Source organism: Triticum urartu, chromosome 6 (assembly GCF_003073215.2).
Source record: "Triticum urartu cultivar G1812 chromosome 6, Tu2.1, whole genome shotgun sequence".
Lineage (NCBI taxonomy): Eukaryota > Viridiplantae > Streptophyta > Magnoliopsida > Poales > Poaceae > Triticum > Triticum urartu.
The window spans coordinates 249,300,477-249,321,004 of NC_053027.1; the positions used below are offsets into that span (position 1 = coordinate 249,300,477).

General features: G+C 43.6%; 1 protein-coding gene across 1 annotated transcript; it reads left to right on the forward strand.

Moving 5' to 3' along the window:
* On the forward strand, positions 1-2,159 carry LOC125512956. The gene is made up of 8 exons (XM_048678011.1): positions 1-200; positions 283-414; positions 496-670; positions 753-948; positions 1,019-1,117; positions 1,234-1,462; positions 1,559-1,634; positions 1,723-2,159. Exons 3-6 carry the CDS (start codon positions 528-530, stop codon positions 1,369-1,371), a joined length of 576 nt encoding a protein of 191 aa, XP_048533968.1. The 5' UTR covers positions 1-200; positions 283-414; positions 496-527; the 3' UTR covers positions 1,372-1,462; positions 1,559-1,634; positions 1,723-2,159.
* The last annotated feature ends 18,369 nt before the right edge of the window (positions 2,160-20,528 follow it).

Genomic DNA, 20,528 nt, shown 5'->3' on the forward strand with positions numbered 1-20,528 from the left:
GCTTTCCTTGTTGGGTGTGAGCGATGTTCTTGCTTCTAAGAAGAGTGATAGAAAGGATGATTCAGGAGATAATGCTGGGAAGGAGGCTACAACAAGCGCCGGGCAGAGCACTTTAACAAAGAGACCAAGAGAGGAAAATTCAAGGGATGATCGTGGTAAGGAGGCTGCAATAGATGATGCACAACTGTTTGATAATAGAGGTAATCATGAACTTCTGAATTGACGGCGTGAAAATGTAGTATGAGGATGTATGCACTGAAGTTTTTCTATTATTATTGTTAGATGGCGTTCAAAATGCAATTGACATTGCCGGCTGCAGTGATATTAGTGTTAATGCTTCTCCAAAGAGACCACATGCTGATATTGAAACAAAGTCTGGTGGCAAGGAGCTTATAGTTTACACAGCAACAAGATGTGAGTGGTTCTTATTCTTACATTTAGATACTTAATTGTGCAAAAAACTAGCTTCTTACAACCTGTAACACTGATATACAGGTAGACGTGCTAGATTAGAACCGAACTACTTGATGAGGGAGAGACATGTTCACTCAGATTTGCCTCTAGCGGAAAACCCTTTCCACTACAACAAAAGGATAGAATTCCCTAGTCGCAGGACAGCAAAAGAATTATATGATAGATTGTTGTTCTCTGACTCAACCACAACAAAAAAGTAAGGGGTGGTGGTGAAATAGATATTATTTCTTTTTGGTCAGAACTAAGATTATTACTGAGCTTTTTATCTTGTTATCCAGGCTATGGTTTGTTCACACTATACCAACACTGCTCAAAATTAGTGGATCGGAGCTCATTGAATGTTTCCAAGAGTTTGGCCTATTTACTAGTAAGACTTACAAGTGTATTAGAAGGACGCTGGATGAAAATGAACGCGGATGGTATGGAATAGAAGAGCGCAGAAGGTGGCGCAAAATACTTCCCAAGGAATGGGTGGTAAGTTTGCATTTTTTAGAAGTTTATAACCTGGCATCCCATGAGTAAGACTTAAAAGGCTCATACACAGACTATGGTGCTGGGTGGTGGACATTACATCAAGAATCCAAAGATGAGACAGATGTTTGCTGGTGGTCTGCATGATTATGCCTTGGACACTTGCCAACTGGTATATATGATTTGCATTCCTATTTTGTTGTTGCACAAAATGGTATAGTATTTTTTTAGAATTAACTGGATGAGCATTCTATTTGCATATTTGGGTGATCCATGAAACAAATGAAGGGTATTGCATCATGTATGCATTTGATATGGACCTTGAAATTCTGCATGTATTTGACCCCAAACGTACGTGCGCCGGCATACGCATACTCGAAAGGCTACATCAGGCAAACTGTGAAATATTGCTGGATGGACTTCTAAAATGCGTTGAAGCTTTCTTTGAAGGCTGGGAACAGGATAGATCAAGATGGAAATTCAAATTCCATGACTATGTTAATAGTCCTTGCCGCACGTAAGAACTAAAACGAAATCAAAAACTTTGTATCTCGACTAGAAAAAAACATGTTTTACTCTGTTTGCTAGTTAATTTGGTTCTTTATATTTGCAGAGAGGACACACCGGTCTATGATTTTCACTACATTCTATCGTTTGATGGGATGCATGTACAAGGGACAATTGACACGGTATGGTGTTATGGTTAACTATTGGTATTTGATGCTTCCCCCTTTGTATTTGTGTTAGCATGTTTGACCTATGTTCTTTTTTTAACAGGAAAGTGTCGATCATCTAAGGAAGAAACTGATGTACCTGGTGCTGAGGATGGAAAGTAATCTCGGTTATCTCGATCCAAACAGCGAGGAGGACTGATGAAGAATTTTCAGCAGTACAATCAGGATGATTCTGTTAAAAGCATGGGTCATCTACATGCAAGGGAAATGCCAAGCAATATGGATTAATATTAGCTATGTAATGTAATGTACCGAACCGAATTTAGCTTTCGTATCCTATCTACAATAACCTTTGTGAGAAATTAAGGCTATTATATTAGCCATGTAATGTAATGTAATGTAATGAAATGATCAGAACTACCTTCCCTAACTAGCAGAACCTTTGGATAAAAATTAAGGCAAGTGTATTATTAGCAATGTACTATAATGTTATCTAGCAGCAAATCTCCATTTGGAGTGATGCAGTGGTGCATGGTTTTATGATAGGGTCAAATCAATTCACATCATTCTTTTCGTTCAGCAAAAAAAATTGTAATTGAAAGACCTACTCAGCATAAACAGAATTGCTTGATCTTTATTCACCAAGATACAAAGAAGAATGTGCATTCATAAATAAATACAATTTGGAGTGGAAATCAAAATTAGATTCAATTTTCATCAAAACATTTGGTTGTTTACTTGGCGGACTAACTTACGTTTTTTAAATCCAGTTTGAGGCTGAGTTTGGATTTTGGAAGGAGAAGTTTATCAATATATTTAGTTGATGATCGATTGTATCTATAAGCGATAGGGAAAGCATCAAGAAGATAATTTTGTATGTGCCGTACATCCATAAAATTATAATCCAGACAGAATATGATATGGCATGAGATAAAAAAAGAGGAAAGTGCATTACAAATTTTATTAAACGGACTTCATAGTACATCCTTCCTTATAATTAAACGTGAACACAAATCTCAAGTGGACTACATTTTTTAGTTGCTTTAGTTGCTGACTAGTGCTTCCTGAAGAGGTTGTGGTAGGTTTGAAATTTTCTCCTTGATGATGAGGATTTGTTTAAGAAGGAATCCTCTCTCTCTATTTATTGAATCCTGGAAAATTAAAGTTAATTTTAGAAGGTGGTGTTAGGGTTTTGAGTGTAAACGATGAAAAACTAGAAGTAGTGATTGATGACCATACATGAGTCATAATCTCTTCGAGAGATGTCCCGTTAAATGTCTGGCAGTGTGAATAGCTCAGGCGCTGGATTCATTCCTAGATGACATTAGGATAACAGGATTAGAGGATATCGAGAACTTGCTAAGTTAGTGTAAAGATGGACGATGGACTGGAAAACTTACTTTGGAAATATAGAAGTTGTCAGAAAAGCGAATTTCTTCTTCCAATTTGCACAATCAACATGCCATTTAAAAAAATCAGTATGCAGGCAAATAGGGCAACATGTAGTTTGTCAGCAACAACTTCAAGCTTCTTCTTCAATTGGCTAGTCAATCCAGATGTAGGATCGAGGATGAAAATTGTTTTTGATACCATATCCCATGTGAAAACGACCCATCCTGATTCCAGTATAGCTGGGATGTGCCACTGCAAAAGTTCACATTACTAAATATTAGAAAATGAAGTGTTTTGGGTGTTCATTGAAAGGGGATATTTAAAATTTTCATTACCGGTCTGCATTGAGATATGTTGTAAGGAACAAGTTTCCAAAAAACTGGTATTGGACTGATTTCAAGAGCCATGCCTTCTCACTAGCTAACACACTAGTCTGCATTTTGTCGAAAGAAGAATCATTAGTACAGTTATTACTAATGCACTTAGAAATTAGTTGATAGCTAGATAAACAAAATCATAGGAGATATATGACGTTGAAATCACTTACAGCAAAAGAAATGTCGGCATGGTCCAGAATTGTTTGGATAAAGGAATTCTTGATCAATCTGACGAACGCGGCGAATTAACAACGAGAACAATTCGTGGTCTATTAAATCAGTACCAACCAGTTGGTCTGCAATTGTCTCGCATGTCAGCGTTATGAACCTAGGGCAGGTGTGTGTGAGACTGAATCTGTGTGAACAAAGAAATAATACATGATTCTTCTTGATCAACACGCGTAGGAGGGTAGATAGCGTCCGGTTCGTGACCTCCGGTTGGCCGTCGGTTTGAGGATGGTATGCCTAAGAGAATAAAAGCTTGATTCCAAGCTTGGCGCATAGAGTCTTCCAAAAGTAACTTAGGAACTTGACATCGTGGTCCGAGACAATCATCTTTGGCACTCCATGTAGGCGCAATATTTCCTTACAAAAAAGATTTGCAACATGTGAAGCATCGTCTATCTTGTTGCATGAAATGAAATGAGCCATTTTAGACAGTCGGTCCACAATAACAAACATGGAATGTTTGCCATTTCTATATCTAGGCAAACCAAGCACAAAGTCCATACTAATATCTTCCCATGAGTGATACGGAATAGGAAGTGGCATATAGAGGCCATGGGATTGAGCTTTTGACTTAGCTTTGCGGCATGTAGAGCATAGGTTGGTGAAACATGAGACGTCGTGGAACATCTTGGGCCAAAAGTAGTTCTTGGAGAGTGTGGCAAATGTCTTGTCACATCCAAGTGTCCCATAAGTCCTCCTCCATGAGATCCTTGCAAACATAACAAACTAAGAGAAGACTCGGGGATACATAGTTTGTTCGCTCTCATAAGATAATCATCTTTGATGTAATAGCGTTCCCAAGATGTATGCGTCAAACATTTGGCATATGGAATAGCAAAAGTAGGATCATGCGCATACAAGTCTTTTATGTGCTCAAAGCCAATGACATTCAATTCAAGTTTGGTAATAAGCATGCATCTACGGGAAAGAACATTCGCCACAACATTTTCCTTACCTTTGATGTACTTGATGTCATAAGGAAAAGACTCAATGAATTCACTCCACTTAGCATGACGCTTGTTGAACTTAGTTTGACCCTTAAGATATTTAAGTGTTTCATGATCGGTGTGGAGAATGAACTCATGAGGGCAGAGATAATGCTCCCAAACATGCAAGACTCGAACTAAAGCATACAGCTCTTTGTTATAGATGGGATAGTTAAGTTGCGCTCCAGAAAGTTTTTCACTAAAGTAAGTTATGGGGCACTTCTCTTTCATTAACACACCTCCTATGCCATAACCGCTAGCATTGCAATGTATTTCAAATGTCTTATCGAAGTTGGGTAATGCAAGCAAAGGAGCATGTGTAAGCAAATTCTTAAGCTCATTAAATGCGGTATCTTGGGATGGTCCCCAAATAAATGGTGCAATTTTTCTTACTCAAAGCATGCAAAGGGAATGCAATAGTGCTAAAGTCCTTAACGAATCTACGATAGAAGCCGGCTAAGCCAAGGAAACTTCGCACTTGTTGCAAGTTGGTTGGTTGAGGCCAAGTTTTAATAGCATTGATATTAGATTCATCTACATGAACACCCTTAGAATACACAATGAAACCCAAGAAAACGAGCTTATCAACACCAAAAAGGCATTTGTCCATATTAGCATAGAGGCGCTCTTTTCTAAGAGTTTGCAAAATGATTCTAAGATGGGTGACATGATCTTTGAGGGATTCGCCAAACACAAGAATATCGTCGAAATAGACCACAACAAATACACCAATGTAAGGGCGAAGAACAAAATGCATCACACGCATAAAGGTGTCGGGTGCTTCAGATAAACCCATTGGCATGACCAACCATTCATACAAGCCAAACTTGGTTTTGAAAGCGGTTTTCCATTCATCACCTTCTTGGATGCGTATTTGATAGTAGCCACTTTTAAGATCAATTTTAGAGAAAATTGTGGCTCCGATAAGCTCATCTAGCATGTCGTCTAAGCGTGGAATGGGGTAGCGATATCTAACCGTGATAGCATTGATAGGACGACAATCGAACACATGCGATATGTACCATCTTTCTTGGGAACAAGGATTACGGGACGGCACATGGTCCCAAAATTTCTCGTACATGGCCATTGTTGATAAGTTGTTGTACTTGCTGTTGGATCTCCTTGGTTTCCTCGGGGTTGACGCGGTAGGGAGCCTTGTTAGGAAGAGGTGCTCCGGGGATGAGGTCGATTCGGTGTTCGATGCCTCGTAGTGGAGGTAGACCCAGAGGTAGCTCGTCGGGGAATACATCTTGGAATTCCTGTAGTAGAGAAGATAACACTAAAGGTAGATTGTGCGAGGTGTTAGTTTTTGTCGCCTCGTCCTTGCACAAAAGGACATAGTGCATAACACTTGATGGGTTCTCACACACTTCTCTCATCTCACTTTTGCTAGCGAATAGCACTAGGTTTTTCTCGCCACTCATTGTGGAGGTACTCAATTTGGGCTTGTGGTGCTTACTCTCTTTGTGGTGGTTCACTCTCTCTCTATTTTCTCCATGATTGTGTGTTGCTTGCTTGTCGGCGATCACTTGGCTTGGAGACATAGGTCATAGCACGTACTCCTTCCCTTTCATTTTGAGGCTATAGTGGTTGGTTCGCCCGTTGTGGATGACGCCGCAGTCAAATTGCCATGGTCGTCCAAGTAGGAGGTGGCAAACGGACATAGGAACAACATCACACTCCAAAGTGTCTTCGTATGCTCCAACTTTGAAGGAGACTTGGACCATGTATTCCACTTCAATTGTGTCGGGGTCGCTAAGCCATTGGACCTTGTAGGGATGAGGGTGATTCATCTTGACCAATTGGAGCTTGGAGCATAGTTATTCACTTGCCAAGTTATGGAAACTTCCTCCGTCGATGATGACCTTCAAGGACCTTCCATTGATGCCCACCTTGGTGTGGAAGATATGACATCTTTGGTCTTTATCTTGTTGATGTTGAAGAGTCAAGACCTTGGAGACAACTAGAGCGGGGCTCGAATCTTTGTCACAAAAGACTTGGTCATCTTCATCTTCATTCACTTGCCGGTGCATAGCCACATTCTCAAGGGCTTCCATTTCGCCTTCATTTATGGAGTCGTATGTATCGTCATCGTTGAGAATCATGGTACGCTTGTTGGTACACTCAAAGGACTTGTGGCCTCGGCCACCGCATGTGAAGCATTTGATGGAACTTGTCTTGAGGATCTCATCTGGTGGAGTTGTAGATGATGAACCTCTCGGCTTGAATTTGCTTGTAGTAGAAGGACGACTTGAGGTTGTCGAAGTTTTCTTATAACTTGACTTGTCATCGTTGCTTGTAGAAGGTTTGGTTGAGGTAGAAGGTGTTGTAGTCATTGAAGCTTGATTGTATGTGCCATATGTATTGGAAGAGTAGTTGGCATATTTGTAGTCATCTTGCACTTGTCGCTCCGCTTTAGTAGTTTGAAGCACTAGCTCAATGAGGTTTGAATAAGGTTGGAAGTCGGTGATCTTTTTTATAGGGTGCTTGAGTCCATTCAAGAAGCGTGCCGTAGTTTGCTCATCATCTTCTATGGCATTAGCTCATATCATGGCGATCTCCATTTCCTTGTAGTACTCTTCAACAGTCTTTGTTCCTTTCTTGAGGAGTTGTAGTCACTTGAAGAGGTTGCGGTTATAGTATGTTGGCACAAAGCACGCTCGCATGACATCCTTCATTTGATCACAAGTTGTTATTGGTGGTTCACCTCTTAATTCTCGATGCTCAATGACTTGTTCCCACCATATGAGGACATAATCTTGGAATTCAAGGGATGCCAGGCGATCTTCTTCATTTCCTCATAGTTGTGCAAGTGAAAGATCTTGTGATGTAGGGTGGAGTAGATCCGTAATGGATGAGCAAAGCTCTATCTCTAATGAGCTACTACTTTGCTAACCCTAGAAAGGAGGTGGAGGTGGTCTATTTATAGTCTTAGCCACGAAGGGGTAAGTGGGAGAGGGATACAAGGACAAAGGCCCGCGGCTGCGCACAGGCAGGTACCGGACGACCGGTGGGGGTCGGACATCTGGTGGCTCAGGACGGTCCGGACGTCCGGCGCGCGTCAAATGTCCGCTGATTCTTCTCGAGTGTAGTGGCACCGATCGTCCGGTCGTCCGGGCGCTGGGACTCGTCGGACGTCTGGTATTCGTCGGACGTCCGGCCGCTATAGCACTCGTCGCCTGGAGTTCTTCTGGCCGTCTGGGCTACACCAGGTACCAGATGTCTAGTGGCGTCCGGACGTCCGGTGGCTGTAGCTTGTAGCAGCTCCATCTTCTTCCGTCTTCGCTTCCACGCTTCCCTCGCGGATGGTGTAGGTGTTCCTTGGCGCTTGCACTCATCCACGTCGTCCGTAGCGTTCCGACAATACATATGCATGCACACGGGAGAAGTGTCAAGTAGTATACCATCCTTGAAGGGGTCAAGTGAACACGCGTAAAGGAGATGATTCACCTTTGTGTATGTCGAGTGGATGTCGAACGTGTCACTTGCCAAACGGACTCTTGACATGGTGATGTCCGTGGGATGCTCCGCATCATCTCCCCTCCCTTGGGAAAGATCCGACCTTGGATCGAAAACCAAATCACCATGGGAAAGAGATGGCGTCGCCGTGTAAGAGTGGTCGATCACCAAGTTCTCGTCATCTTGAAGCTTGAAATGGGCACTCTCCAATGTCGCACCATCTTGGGATTACTTCAAAAGGAGCAAAGACAACAAACACTTGGAAAAACAAATGTGGTTAGCGTTAGTGCAAAACCAAGCATTCGAGAGATGATTCACCAAACAAGTGTCGTCATCATGCAAAGCATATGGTTTGACAAAGGATTGTGACATGGCATATAAGCACATAAATTGAGCACAAGCAAAGATATCATGGGGACAAGCATGTAAATGTGAGGTAGTGATGCAAATATGTTGGACAAGTGAATAAGCATCTACCTCAAGATCATAGCAAACATGGCAATGGCAAGCAATATCTCCATCAAGCTTGCAAATACACATACAAGTAGTAGAATCAATCATCATGTGCAATGCAAAGCATGGGTCACAAATGCATGGCAAAGGCATAAGAATAATCATATCATGCAAAGTGAACATGGCAAGATGGCAAAATGATATATAATGGACAATAACCCATAGCCAAGTGTGGGCCATGTAGAAAAAATGCGCGAAGTCTTTGCGCGAAGAGAGCGGTGGGAAAGACAATCCATGGGATCCCAAGTCATCATTGCTCTCTAGAGCTCGTTTTGTCAACTCATGGGATTGCGAGGTTGACAAGAATTCATGGGTACCTACACAAAAGAGACACAAATGAAAGAAATTGTGTGTGTGGTAAATGTACACATCATCCATCATGATGTGTATGTGCACGTGAAAGTGAGCACAAGATAAGCGTTGCTCAAAGAAATTTGATGCATGGTATAAGTACGTACCATCCATCATGAAAGAATAGTTATTGTGTATACCATGATGGGGATGCAAATTTAGCATACAGGTATATGGCACAACAATAGCATTTTTATTCATGGGGAGCATATGGTGCACACAAGTGTTGTGATCATGCAATGGATGGGAGTGATCAAAATCTCCTAAAATGTATGAGGAAACTATGGGGGTCTCCTCATGAGCAATATCGGAAACATCATATGGAGAAAATGGACAACATCCAAAACAATGCATATCCGAAGCTAGGTGGTCATGGCATGGCATATGAAATAAATGATGCAAAAGGAGCATATCAATATCATCACAAGAAAAACAAATGCCAATAACCATGGGCTTGTCATCTATGCCATATGTGCAAATTGGGTTTATTTGAATAGAATATGCATAGTCACTATGAAGAGATTGTAAATATGACATATGATTGATCTCATGCATAGCATATGACAAGTCAAGCGGATTGGCAAACATGATGTGACCGGGAGAATTAGCACAAGAAATCCTATGTAACATGGCATCACAACTAATAGACTCCACATGGCAATCATCATACTCATTATAAATGGGTAAATCATCGCATGGGGATGTCGCACTAGCATGAAGCATGGTAATAGGTGGATCAACACCATGCAAGCAATCAATGTTAAGAATGTCCACTAGTGGGACTAGAGCATCACCTTCACCTATTGATGCGGAGCATCCCAAGACCATCCCCATGGACCCAACTACATCTCCTACGACACCTCTTGGACCCATGACACGAGCACGTGCAAGAGCTCTTGAAACCGAGGTGACATCTCTCGTCTCACATTTCCACTTTGATACACATGAGACATGGCTACTACCTCATACGGATACTTTGTGCATGCTCAGGTACCACGGAGAAGCTAAGGAGCAAGGAGAAGAAGAAGAGGAAGATGGACGTGAAGACGGAGAAGAAGAAGTGATGAAGAGGAAGCTACAGGCTCCGGACGACCGACCTGGACTGGACGTCCGACGACCTCCAGGCTCCGGACGTCCGGCCTTCTCCGGACGACCGACGCACCCGCACCCAAGCCAAATCTACGGATTTCCGGAGCCCCTCGGACGACCGACGACGCCCGGACGCCCGACCCCGACCGGACGTCCGACTGAAGCACACCCGAGCCGAAATTACGGACGTCCGACAGATCCTCGCGAGCCTCCGGACGACCGGTGACCCCCGGACGTCCGACGCCTGTGTGCTGATTCGTGTTGGGCCGCAGCCCATGTACCCCTTCGCCCCCGTCTTTTGCACTAAGACTATAAATACTCCACCTATTCCTTCTAGCTAGGGTTAGCGTTGGTTTAGCTCAATTTGAGATATAGAGCTACGCTCATCCACATCGGATCTACTTCTCATGAGAGACCGCGGCCTCTTTGGAGAAGATCCCTTTGGATTCAAGACCCCTCTTTAGGGAAGAACATCAAGACCTCCTCACGGAGAAGACCGTTACCATTGTATCGTCCCTAGTTGATCGTGTACCGTGTATCGTTCCATGTATCCGAGGATCTAGCACTTTTGAGACTTGTTCTTGTTAGTTGAGTGTTCCTCTTGTGTTTTCCCCTTGTGATTCCCTCGTTTCCCTCCTCGTGTTCTTCACGGGATCCGCTCCTTTCGTGAAAGATCGGCCCCTAGGGTTCCTACCCTACATCATCTTGGTATCATGAGCCACGTTGATCACGATGTTGGAGCCTCCCTGTCGTGTTGCTAGCCTTGTTTTGTTGTTTTTCATCCTAATTCGAAAGTTCCCCACAAAAATAGCCCCAATTTTTTTTTGTGATTTGTTAGTGTGTTGAGATTTTGTTGGTTTGGATCCGTCGATTTGCTTTGTTTTGAGTGGATCTAGCTTTTTCCCCCTTTCCCACCCTTTCCATCCACAAAATCGTCCGGATTTGACCATTTTCACCATCTCCACCTCGAACCCTAGCTGTTCATCCCATGCCCGAAAATCGCCCAGGCACCGGACGTCCGACCCAGCCCGGACGTCCGACGACGACCGGACGACCGGCCCAGCCCGGACGTCCGACCGACCCTGACGAAACTGATTTTTTTCTGTGTAGTGAACACCACCGCCCCACATTTCTGCAAACACACTCCTACCACTATACACCATCCTCACTTCCACATACCACCACCATTTTGGACCGTTTTGCACTCCGACACGTGTTGCCCCTTCAAGCTTTGAGAATTTGAGTTGCGGTTCCGTATCCTTTTGTGTTTCGGCTATCTAGGTACGGTTCGACATCGACATCACCGCCGCTCATCTTCACCACGGACGTGTCATCAATAACGACCACCTCGACTACACCTTGGTATTCGTGCCACCATTTTGACACCATACCGGAAGCAAGACCGGTAACCTCGTCTTGGTATTGGACATATCACTCTTGCCATTACATTGATACCCATCATAGCCTTACTCCTTTGCGTTGCTTACCCATCGAGACTAGCCATTGAGTATTGCCGGCAACGAGACTTGTGCACATTAGTGATCATACTTCCCAAAGCATACACACATCATTGTTGCATATATATTGGTATCATCTTGTGTCACAAAGTTGTCATCGCATACACAATTGCTATCTTGGTTCGTCAAGCATCGCATAAGAAAAGAGCTCCATTATCAAAGAGCCAAACAAGCTTTTAAGCAAAGAGGAAAGATAAGAAAAGAGATTTTAAGCAAGAACCATAGCATCATACAACATTAAGATTGTCATACTCGATCATCTTGGATCATATCATAGAAACACCTTACATAAAGCATGCTTGGGATAGAAGTCGTTGCATTTTTGCTTAGTAGGTTGTGCACAAGTTCTTGTATCCGTCTATTGTGCAATCGTGCTAGCGTCTCTCTAGTGTTGTGCAACAAGAGCATTTTTGTGGATTCCACATTTTGGTTCACCCTTGGTTGCACGACCACACTTATCTTTTTGCGTGTGTGTTTCCGTGTACCTTATATGCTTGGTCTACTTGTTACATTGCATCTTGCGAATCTTTTCCAACATTATTGAAGCTCACTTACAATTGCATCAAATTTTGTGCCACCATCCTAACCAAGCTCCACCAAAAGCTTTTACTTGTGTAGGTGTGAGAAACCGACAAGAGCTAGTACCAATTGTGCTATTTCCTTGTCCTACATTGGAGTGATCCTCGATCCACTTTCAACTTCGGTCAAGGTACATTTGGTATTCGTTCTTATCTTTCTACCACTCACATTTATCTTGGAATGATGGATAGGACAAGTACTTCTACCAACCCACTCTTCGTGGAGCAAGACGACGACATGAACTCCTTCGTCACCAAGAGTCACCTCTTTGGTGCACAACGTGCTTTGCATCTAGAGCAACAAGCTATGAGTGAACGCATCGACGACCTCGCCACCAACTTGCGACTCTCTGAGCAACGTACAAGGGACTACTTCGACCACAAGCTCGACGATCACAAGCAAGAGAATGACGCAAGGATGGACGAAATTCGCGCTTTGTTGCTCAACCGCTCTTCTTCCACTTCGTCTTCATCAACAAGGACTCGCTCAAGACGACACTCCGACTTCACACTCTCCGGCTCAAGTACACCGACATCGAACACTCTTCGCCGAGCCGCGCGCAACGATCGTCAAGCAAGCCTCAATCCCCTATGCGACACCGACTCTCAAGAGCGCCGACGACGTCAAACTCAAGAGGCCTTTGCGCTAGCACGTGAACGGCAACGACAACGCCAACATGAAGAGGAAGAGCGAGCGTGTCTACACCAAGTTGCACAAGACACCGAGGCACAATGCCAAGAAGAACAACTCCGTGAAGCTCAAGCACTTGCGGCGCAACAAGCCCTCCAAGATTCAAGTAGAGCCGTAGCCAACCGAGGCCGACAAGCTCGAGAACAAGAAGAAGCATTTCGCGAAGAAATTCAAGAACGGAGATTTCAAGCTCGCCAAGAGCATCAAGTTCATCAAGAGCATGAAGACAATGGAAATCCTCCACAACAAGAGCAACATGAGGTTGACAACCATCCTCACCAAGAGCGACACGAGCTTGACAATCAACTACAACACGAGCGTCATCATCCCCGACCTCAACACAATTAAGAGAAATGCTATGGCAAGCTCAAGTTCACCATGCCCAAGTTCAATGGAAGCAACGATCCCGAAGAGTACCTTTCATGGGCATTGAAAGTTGACAAGATCTTCCGTTTGAGCAATTATGAAGAAGAGAAGAAGATCGCGATGGCATCCCTTGAGTTCCAAGACTATGTCCTCATTTGATGGGAACAAGTCATCGAGCGTCGTGAGGCAAGAGGTGAACCACCCATCACCACTTGGGCACAAATGAAGGATGTCATGAGAGCACACTTCGTGCCTACCTACTACAACCGCGACCTCTTTAAGAAACTCCAACTACTCAAGCAAGGAACCAAGAGCGTTGAAGAGTACTACAAGGAGATGGAGATTGCCATGATAAGAGCTAACCTCACGAAAGATGATGAGCAAACTATGGCACGTTTCTTGAATGGACTCAATCATCCCATCAAGAAGATCGCCGACTTCCAACCATACTCAAATCTCATCGAGCTAGTGCACCAAGCTACCAAAGCGGAACGCCAAGTGCAAGATGATTTCAAGTATGCCAAGTTCTCATCCAATTCCTACGGCTTCTCCAACAACCAAGCTTCAACGACTCCAACACTGACTACCAAGCCTTCTACTAGCACCATCGACAAGTCGAGTTCCAAGAAAGCTTCGTCAACTCCAAGTCGTCCTACTACAAGCAACTTCAAGCCGAGAGCTTCACCATCATCAACCCCAACCGATGAGACCGTCAAGACAAGTTCCTTCAAATGCTTCACATGTGGAGGCCGAGGCCACAAGTCCTATGAGTGCACCAACAAGCGGACCATGATCCTCAACGACGACGGCACTTACGACTGAATGAGTGAAGAAGAAATGGAAGCCATTGAGCAAGTCACCATGCACCGGCAAGTGAACGATGAAGAGGAACAACTCTTTTGCGATGAAGATTCAAGTCCCGCCCTTGTTGTCTCCAAGGTCTTGACTCTCCAACATCACCAAGAAGAAGACCAACGATGCCACATATTCCACACCAAGGCCGGAATCAATGGAAGATCCGTCAAATTCATCATCGATGGAGGGAGTTGTCATAATCTCGCAAGTGAAGAACTTTTCTTCAAGCTCCAATTGTCCAAGACGAAGCATCCACATCCATACAAACTGCAATGGCTTAGCGACTCCGGAACCATCCATGTCGAGCACCGAGTACAAGTCCCCTTCAAAATTGGCGCCTACGAAGACACCTTGGAGTGCGATGTCGTTCCAATGACCGTTTGCCATCTTCTCCTTGGAAGCCCATGGCAATTCGATAGAGGAGTCATCCACAACGGCCGAACAAACCACTACATCTTCAAGATGAAGGGCAAGGAGTATGTCCTCCGTCCAATGTCGCCAAGTCAAGTGATCGCCGATAAGCAAGCCACCCATCATGGAGATCATAGTGAGAGAGCGAGCCACCAAAAAGAGAGTGAGCGCCACAAGCCCAAATCGAACACCTCCACGATGAGAGAAAAGAAGAACCTAGTCCTATTTGCCACGAAAAGTGAGATAAGAGGAGTGTGTGAGAACCCATCTAGTGTCCTACACTACGTCGTCGTGTGCAAGGACAATGCACCACAAACTAACACTTCTCATACTCTTCCTCTAGTGTTGTCTTCTCTTTTGCAGGAATTTCACGATGTTTTTCCCGATGAGCTACCTTCGGGACTACCTCCACTACGAGGCATTGAGCACCGCATCGACCTCATCCCCGGAGCACCACTTCCGAACAAAGCTCCCTACCGCGTCAACCCCGAAGAAACTAAAGAAATACAAAGGCAAGTAAAGCATCTCATAGACCATGGACATGTGTGTGAAAGTTTGAGCCCTTGTGCCGTCCTGGTCATTCTTGTGCCAAAACGTGACGGTAGCTTTCGCATGTGCTCCGATTGTAGACCTATCAATGCTATCACCGTTCGCTATAGGTATCCCATTCCACGCCTAGATGATATGCTTGATGAGCTTAGTGGTGCCACTATATTTTCTAAAATTGATCTCAAGAGTGGTTACTATCAAATCCGCATACAAGAGGGTGATGAATGGAAAACCGCTTTCAAAACCAAGTTTGGCTTGTATGAGTGGCTAGTCATGCCTATGGGTCTCTCAGAAGCACCGGGTACTTTTATGCGTCTTATGAATCATGTTTTCCGCCCTTACATTGGTATATTTGTTGTGGTATACTTTGATGATATCCTTGTTTTTAGCAAATCTCTTAAAGATCATGTCACCCATGTTCGAACCGTTTTGCAAACTCTTCGGAAAGAACACCTCTATGCTACTATGGAGAAATGCCTTTTTGGCGTTGACAGGCTCGTTTTCTTGGGTTTTGTTGTTTCCTCTACGGGTGTTCATGTTGATGAGTCCAAGATCAATGCTATCAAGACTTGGCCACAACCAACCAATTTGCATCAAGTGCGTAGTTTTCTTGGCCTTGCGGGTTTCTATCGTCGCTTTGTGAAGGATTTTAGCACCATTGCTTCTCCTTTGCATGCTTTGAGCAAGAAGAATGCGCCCTTTGTTTGGGGACCATCCCAAGATACCGCATTCAATGAGCTTAAGAATTTTCTTACTCATGCTCCCGTGCTTGCTTTACCCAACTTCGACAAGCCTTTTGAGATTCATTGCGATGCTAGTGGTAATGGCATAGGAGGTGTGTTAACACAAGAGAAGCGCCCCATAGCCTACTTTAGTGAGAAACTTTCCGGAGCGCAACTCAATTACCCCATCCATGACAAAGAGTTATATGCTTTAGTGCGCTTTTGCATGAATGGGAACATTACCTTCGTCCCCCTGAGTTTATCATTCATACCGATCATGAAACGCTCAAGTATCTTAAGGGCCAAACCAAGTTGAACAAGCGTCATGCTAAATGAGTGAATTTATTGAGTCCTTTCCTTATGTCATCAAGTACATTAAGGGCAAAGAAAACATTGTAGCAGATGCACTTTCTCGCATATGCATGCTTGTTACTCAACTTGAATTGGATGTCATTGGTTTTGAGCATATCAAAGACTTGTATGAGCATGATGCAACTTTTGCTACTCCTTATGCCAAGTGTTTGTCGCACACCTCTTGGGAACGCTATTACATCAAAGATGGATATCTTATGAGAGCTAACAATCTTTGCATCCCTGAGTCTTCTCTTCCTTTATTGCTTTTGCAAGAATCTCATGGAGGAGGCTTAATGGGCCATTTCGGATGCGACAAGACGTTCGCTACGCTCTCGAAGAACTACTTTTGGCCCAAGATGTTTCGTGACGTTAATCGCTTCACCAACCGATGCTCTACATGTCACAAAGCTAAGTCCAAAGCTCAATCTCATGGCCTTTATATGCCTCTACCAATTCCATACCAACCATGGGAAGACATTAGCATGGACTTTGTACTTGGTTTCCCTAGGACTCGAAATGGGAAAGATTCGATATTTGTCATTGTGGACCATTTCTCAAAAATGGCACATTTTATTCCTTGCAACAAGATAGACGATGCTTCACATGTTGCTAATCTCTTTTGTAGGGAAATATTGTGTCTACATGTAGTGCCCAAGACGATTGTCTCGGACCGCGACGTCAAGTTCCTTAGCTACTTTTGGAAGACCCTATGCGCCAAGCAAGGAATCACGCTCCTCTTCTCTACGGCATATCATCCACAAACCGACGACCAAACGGAAGTTACGAACCGCACACTCTCCGCTCTACTTCGGGTACTCATCAAGAAGAACATCAAGGAGTGGGAGGAGTGCCTACCTATCGCCGAGTTTGCCTATAACCGAGCAAGACATTCAACAACCGGCAAGTCCCCCTTCGAGGTCGTCTATGGCTTCAATCCTTTGTCGCCATTAGACATTCTCCCTCTACCACTCCAAGAGCGCATCAATTTGGACGCAAGTGCATGTGCGACACATCTCAAGAAGGTGCATGAAGATACAAGAAACACCATCGAGCGCCAAGTTCAATGCCTTGCGACCAAGCTCAACGTCAACAAGCAACCTATGGTCTTCAACATTGGTGATCTCGTGTGGCTACACCTTCGCAAGGATCGCTTTCCACAAGAACGCAAGTCCAAGCTGCGACCACGAGCGGATGGACCTTTCAAGGTGCTCGCACGATACAACGACAACGCTTACAAGATCGACCTCCCACGCGACAAGTACAACGTGAGCGACATCTTCAATGTCAAAGATCTCTCTCCCTTCCATGGTGATGAAGAATTTGATCCGAGGACGAATCTTCCCCAAGGGAAGGGAGATGATGCAGAGCATCCCAAGAGCATCCCCATGGACCCAACTACATCTCCTATGACAGCTCTTGGACCCATGACATGAGCACGTGCAAGAGCTCTTGAAACTGAGGTGACATCTCTCCTCTCACATTTCCACTTTGATACACATGAGACATGGCTACTACCTCATACAAATACTTTGTGCATGCTCAGGTACCATGGAGAAGCTAAGGAGCAAGGGGAAGAAGAATAGGAAGATGGACGTGCAGACGGAGAAGAAGAAGTGATGAAGAGGAAGCTACAGGCTCCAGACGACCGGCCTGGGCCGGACGTCCGACGACCTCCAGGCTCCGGACGTCCGGCCCTCTTCGAACGACTCATACGTCTCCAACGTATCTATAATTTTTGATTGCTCCATGCTATATTATCTAATGTTTTGACATTATTGGGCTTTATTATACACTTTATATTATTTTTGGGACTAACCTATTAACCGGAGGCCCGACCCAGAATTGCTGTTTTTTGCCAATTTTAGGGTTTCAAAGAAAAGTAATATCAAACGGAGTCCAAACGGAATGAAACCTTCGGGAACGTGATTTTCTCAACGAACATGATCCAGGAGACTTGGACCCTACATCAAGCAACCAACAGGGAGGCCATGAGGTAGGGGGTGCGCCTACCCCCCCCCCCCAAGCGCGCCCTCCACCCTCGTGGGCCCCCTGTTGCTCCACTGACATACTTCTTCCTCCTATATGTACCTACGTACCCCCAAACGATCAGATACGGAGCCAAAACCCTAATTCCACCGCCGTAAATTTTTGTATCCACGAGATCCCATCTTGGGGCTTGTTTTGGAGCTCCGCCGGAGGGGGCATCGATCACGGAGGGCTTCTACATCAACACCATAGCCTCTCCGATGAAGTGTGAGTAGTTTACCTCAGACCTTCGGGTCCATAGTTATTAGCAAGATGGCTTCTTCTCTCTTTTTGGATCTCAATACAAAGTTCTCCCCCTCTCTTGTGGAGATCTATTCGATGTAATGTTCTTTTGCGGTGTGTTTATTGAGACCGATGAATTGTGGGTTTATGAACAAGTTTATCTATGAACAATATTTGAATATTCTCTGAATTCTTTTATGTATGATTGGTTATCTTTGCAAGTCTCTTTGAATTATCAGTTTGGTTTTGCCTGCTAGATTGATCTTTCTTGCAATGGGAGAAGTGCTTAGCTTTGGGTTCAATCTTGCAGTGTCCTTTCCCAGTGACAGTAGGGGCAGCAAGGCACGTATTTTATTGTTGCCATCGAGGATAACAAGATGGGTTTTTTATCATATTGCATGAATTTATCCCTCTACATCATGTCATCTTGCTTAAAGCGTTACTCTGTTCTCTTGAACTTAATACTCTAGATGCATGCTGGATAGCGGTCGATGTGTGGAGTAATAGTAGTAGATGCAGGCTGGAGTCGGTCTACTTGTCTCGGACGTGATGCCTATATACATGATCATACCTAGATATTCTCATAACTATGCTCAATTATGTCAATTGCTGAACAGTAATTTGTTCACCCACCATAAAATACTTATGCTCTCGAGAGAAGCCACTAGTGAAACCTATGGCCCCCGGGTCTATCTTCATCATATTAAATCTTCCAATACTTAGTTATTTTCATTGCTTTTATTTTACTTTGCATCTTTATCGTAAAAATACCAAAAATATTATCTTATCATATCTATCAGATCTCACTCTCGTAAGTGACCGTGTAGGGATTGACAACCCCTTATCGCGTTGGTTGTGAGGATTTATTTGTTTTGTGTAGGTGCGAGGGACTGGCGCGTAGCCTCCTACTGGATTGATACCTTGGTTCTCAAAAACTGAGGGAAATACTTACGCTACTTTGTTGCACCACCCTTTCCTCTTCAAGGGAAAACCAACGCAAGTGCTCAAGAGGTAGCAAGAAGGATTTCTGGCGCCGTTGCCGGGGAGGTCTATGCAAAAGTCAACACACCAAGTACCCATCACAAACCCTTATCTCCCGCATTACATTATTTGCCATTTGCCTCTCGTTTTCCTCTCCCCCACATCACCCTTGCCGCTTTATTCGCCCTCTCTCTCTATCCTCCCTCTCTTTTCTATTTGCCTATTTTGCCCGTTCCTCGTTTGCTTATGTGTTGGATTGCTTGTTTGTCACGATGGCTCAAGATAACACTAAATTGTGTGACTTTACCAATACCAACAACAATGATTTTATTAGCACTCCGATTGCTCCTCTTACTGATGCTAAATTTGATAAAAGTGGGATTGAAGAGATCAAAACTCTAGATGTTAATGAACCTACTATTTTGGATTTCAAGGAATTTAATTATGATAATTTCTCTTTGATAGATTGTATTTCCTTGTTGCAATTCGTGCTAAATTCTCCTCATGCTTATAGCCAAAATAAAGCTTTTACCAAACATATCGTTGATGCTTTGATGCAATCTTATGAAGAAAAACTTGAGTTGGAAGTTTCTATCCCTAGAAAACTTTATGATGAGTGGGAACCAACTATTAAAATTAAAATTAAAGATCATGAATGTTATTCTTTGTGTGATTTGGGTGCTAGTGTTTCCACGATCCCATAGACTTTGTGTGATTTGTTAGGTTTCCGTGATTTTGATGATTGCTCTCTAAACTTGCACCTTGCGGATTCCACTATTAAGAAACCTATGGGAAGAATTAATCATGTTCTTATTGTTGCAAATAGGAATTATGTGCCCATATATTTTATCGTTCTTGGTATAGATTGCAATCCTTCATGTCCTATTATTCTTGGTAGACCTTTCCTTAGAACGATTGGTGCAATTATTGATATAAAGGAAGGAAATATTAGATTCCAATTTCCGTTAAGGAAAGGCATGGAACACTTTCCTAGAAAGAAAATTAAATTACCTTATGAATCTATTATGAGAGCCACTTATGGATTGCCTACCAAAGATGGCAATACCTAGATCTATCCTTGCTTTTTATGCCTAGCTAGGGGCGTTAAACGATAGCGCTTGTTGGGAGGCAACCCAATTTTATTTTTATTCCTTGCTTTTTGCTCCTATTTAATAATAAATAAATAATTTATCTATCCTCTATTTTGGTTGTGTTTTTTGTG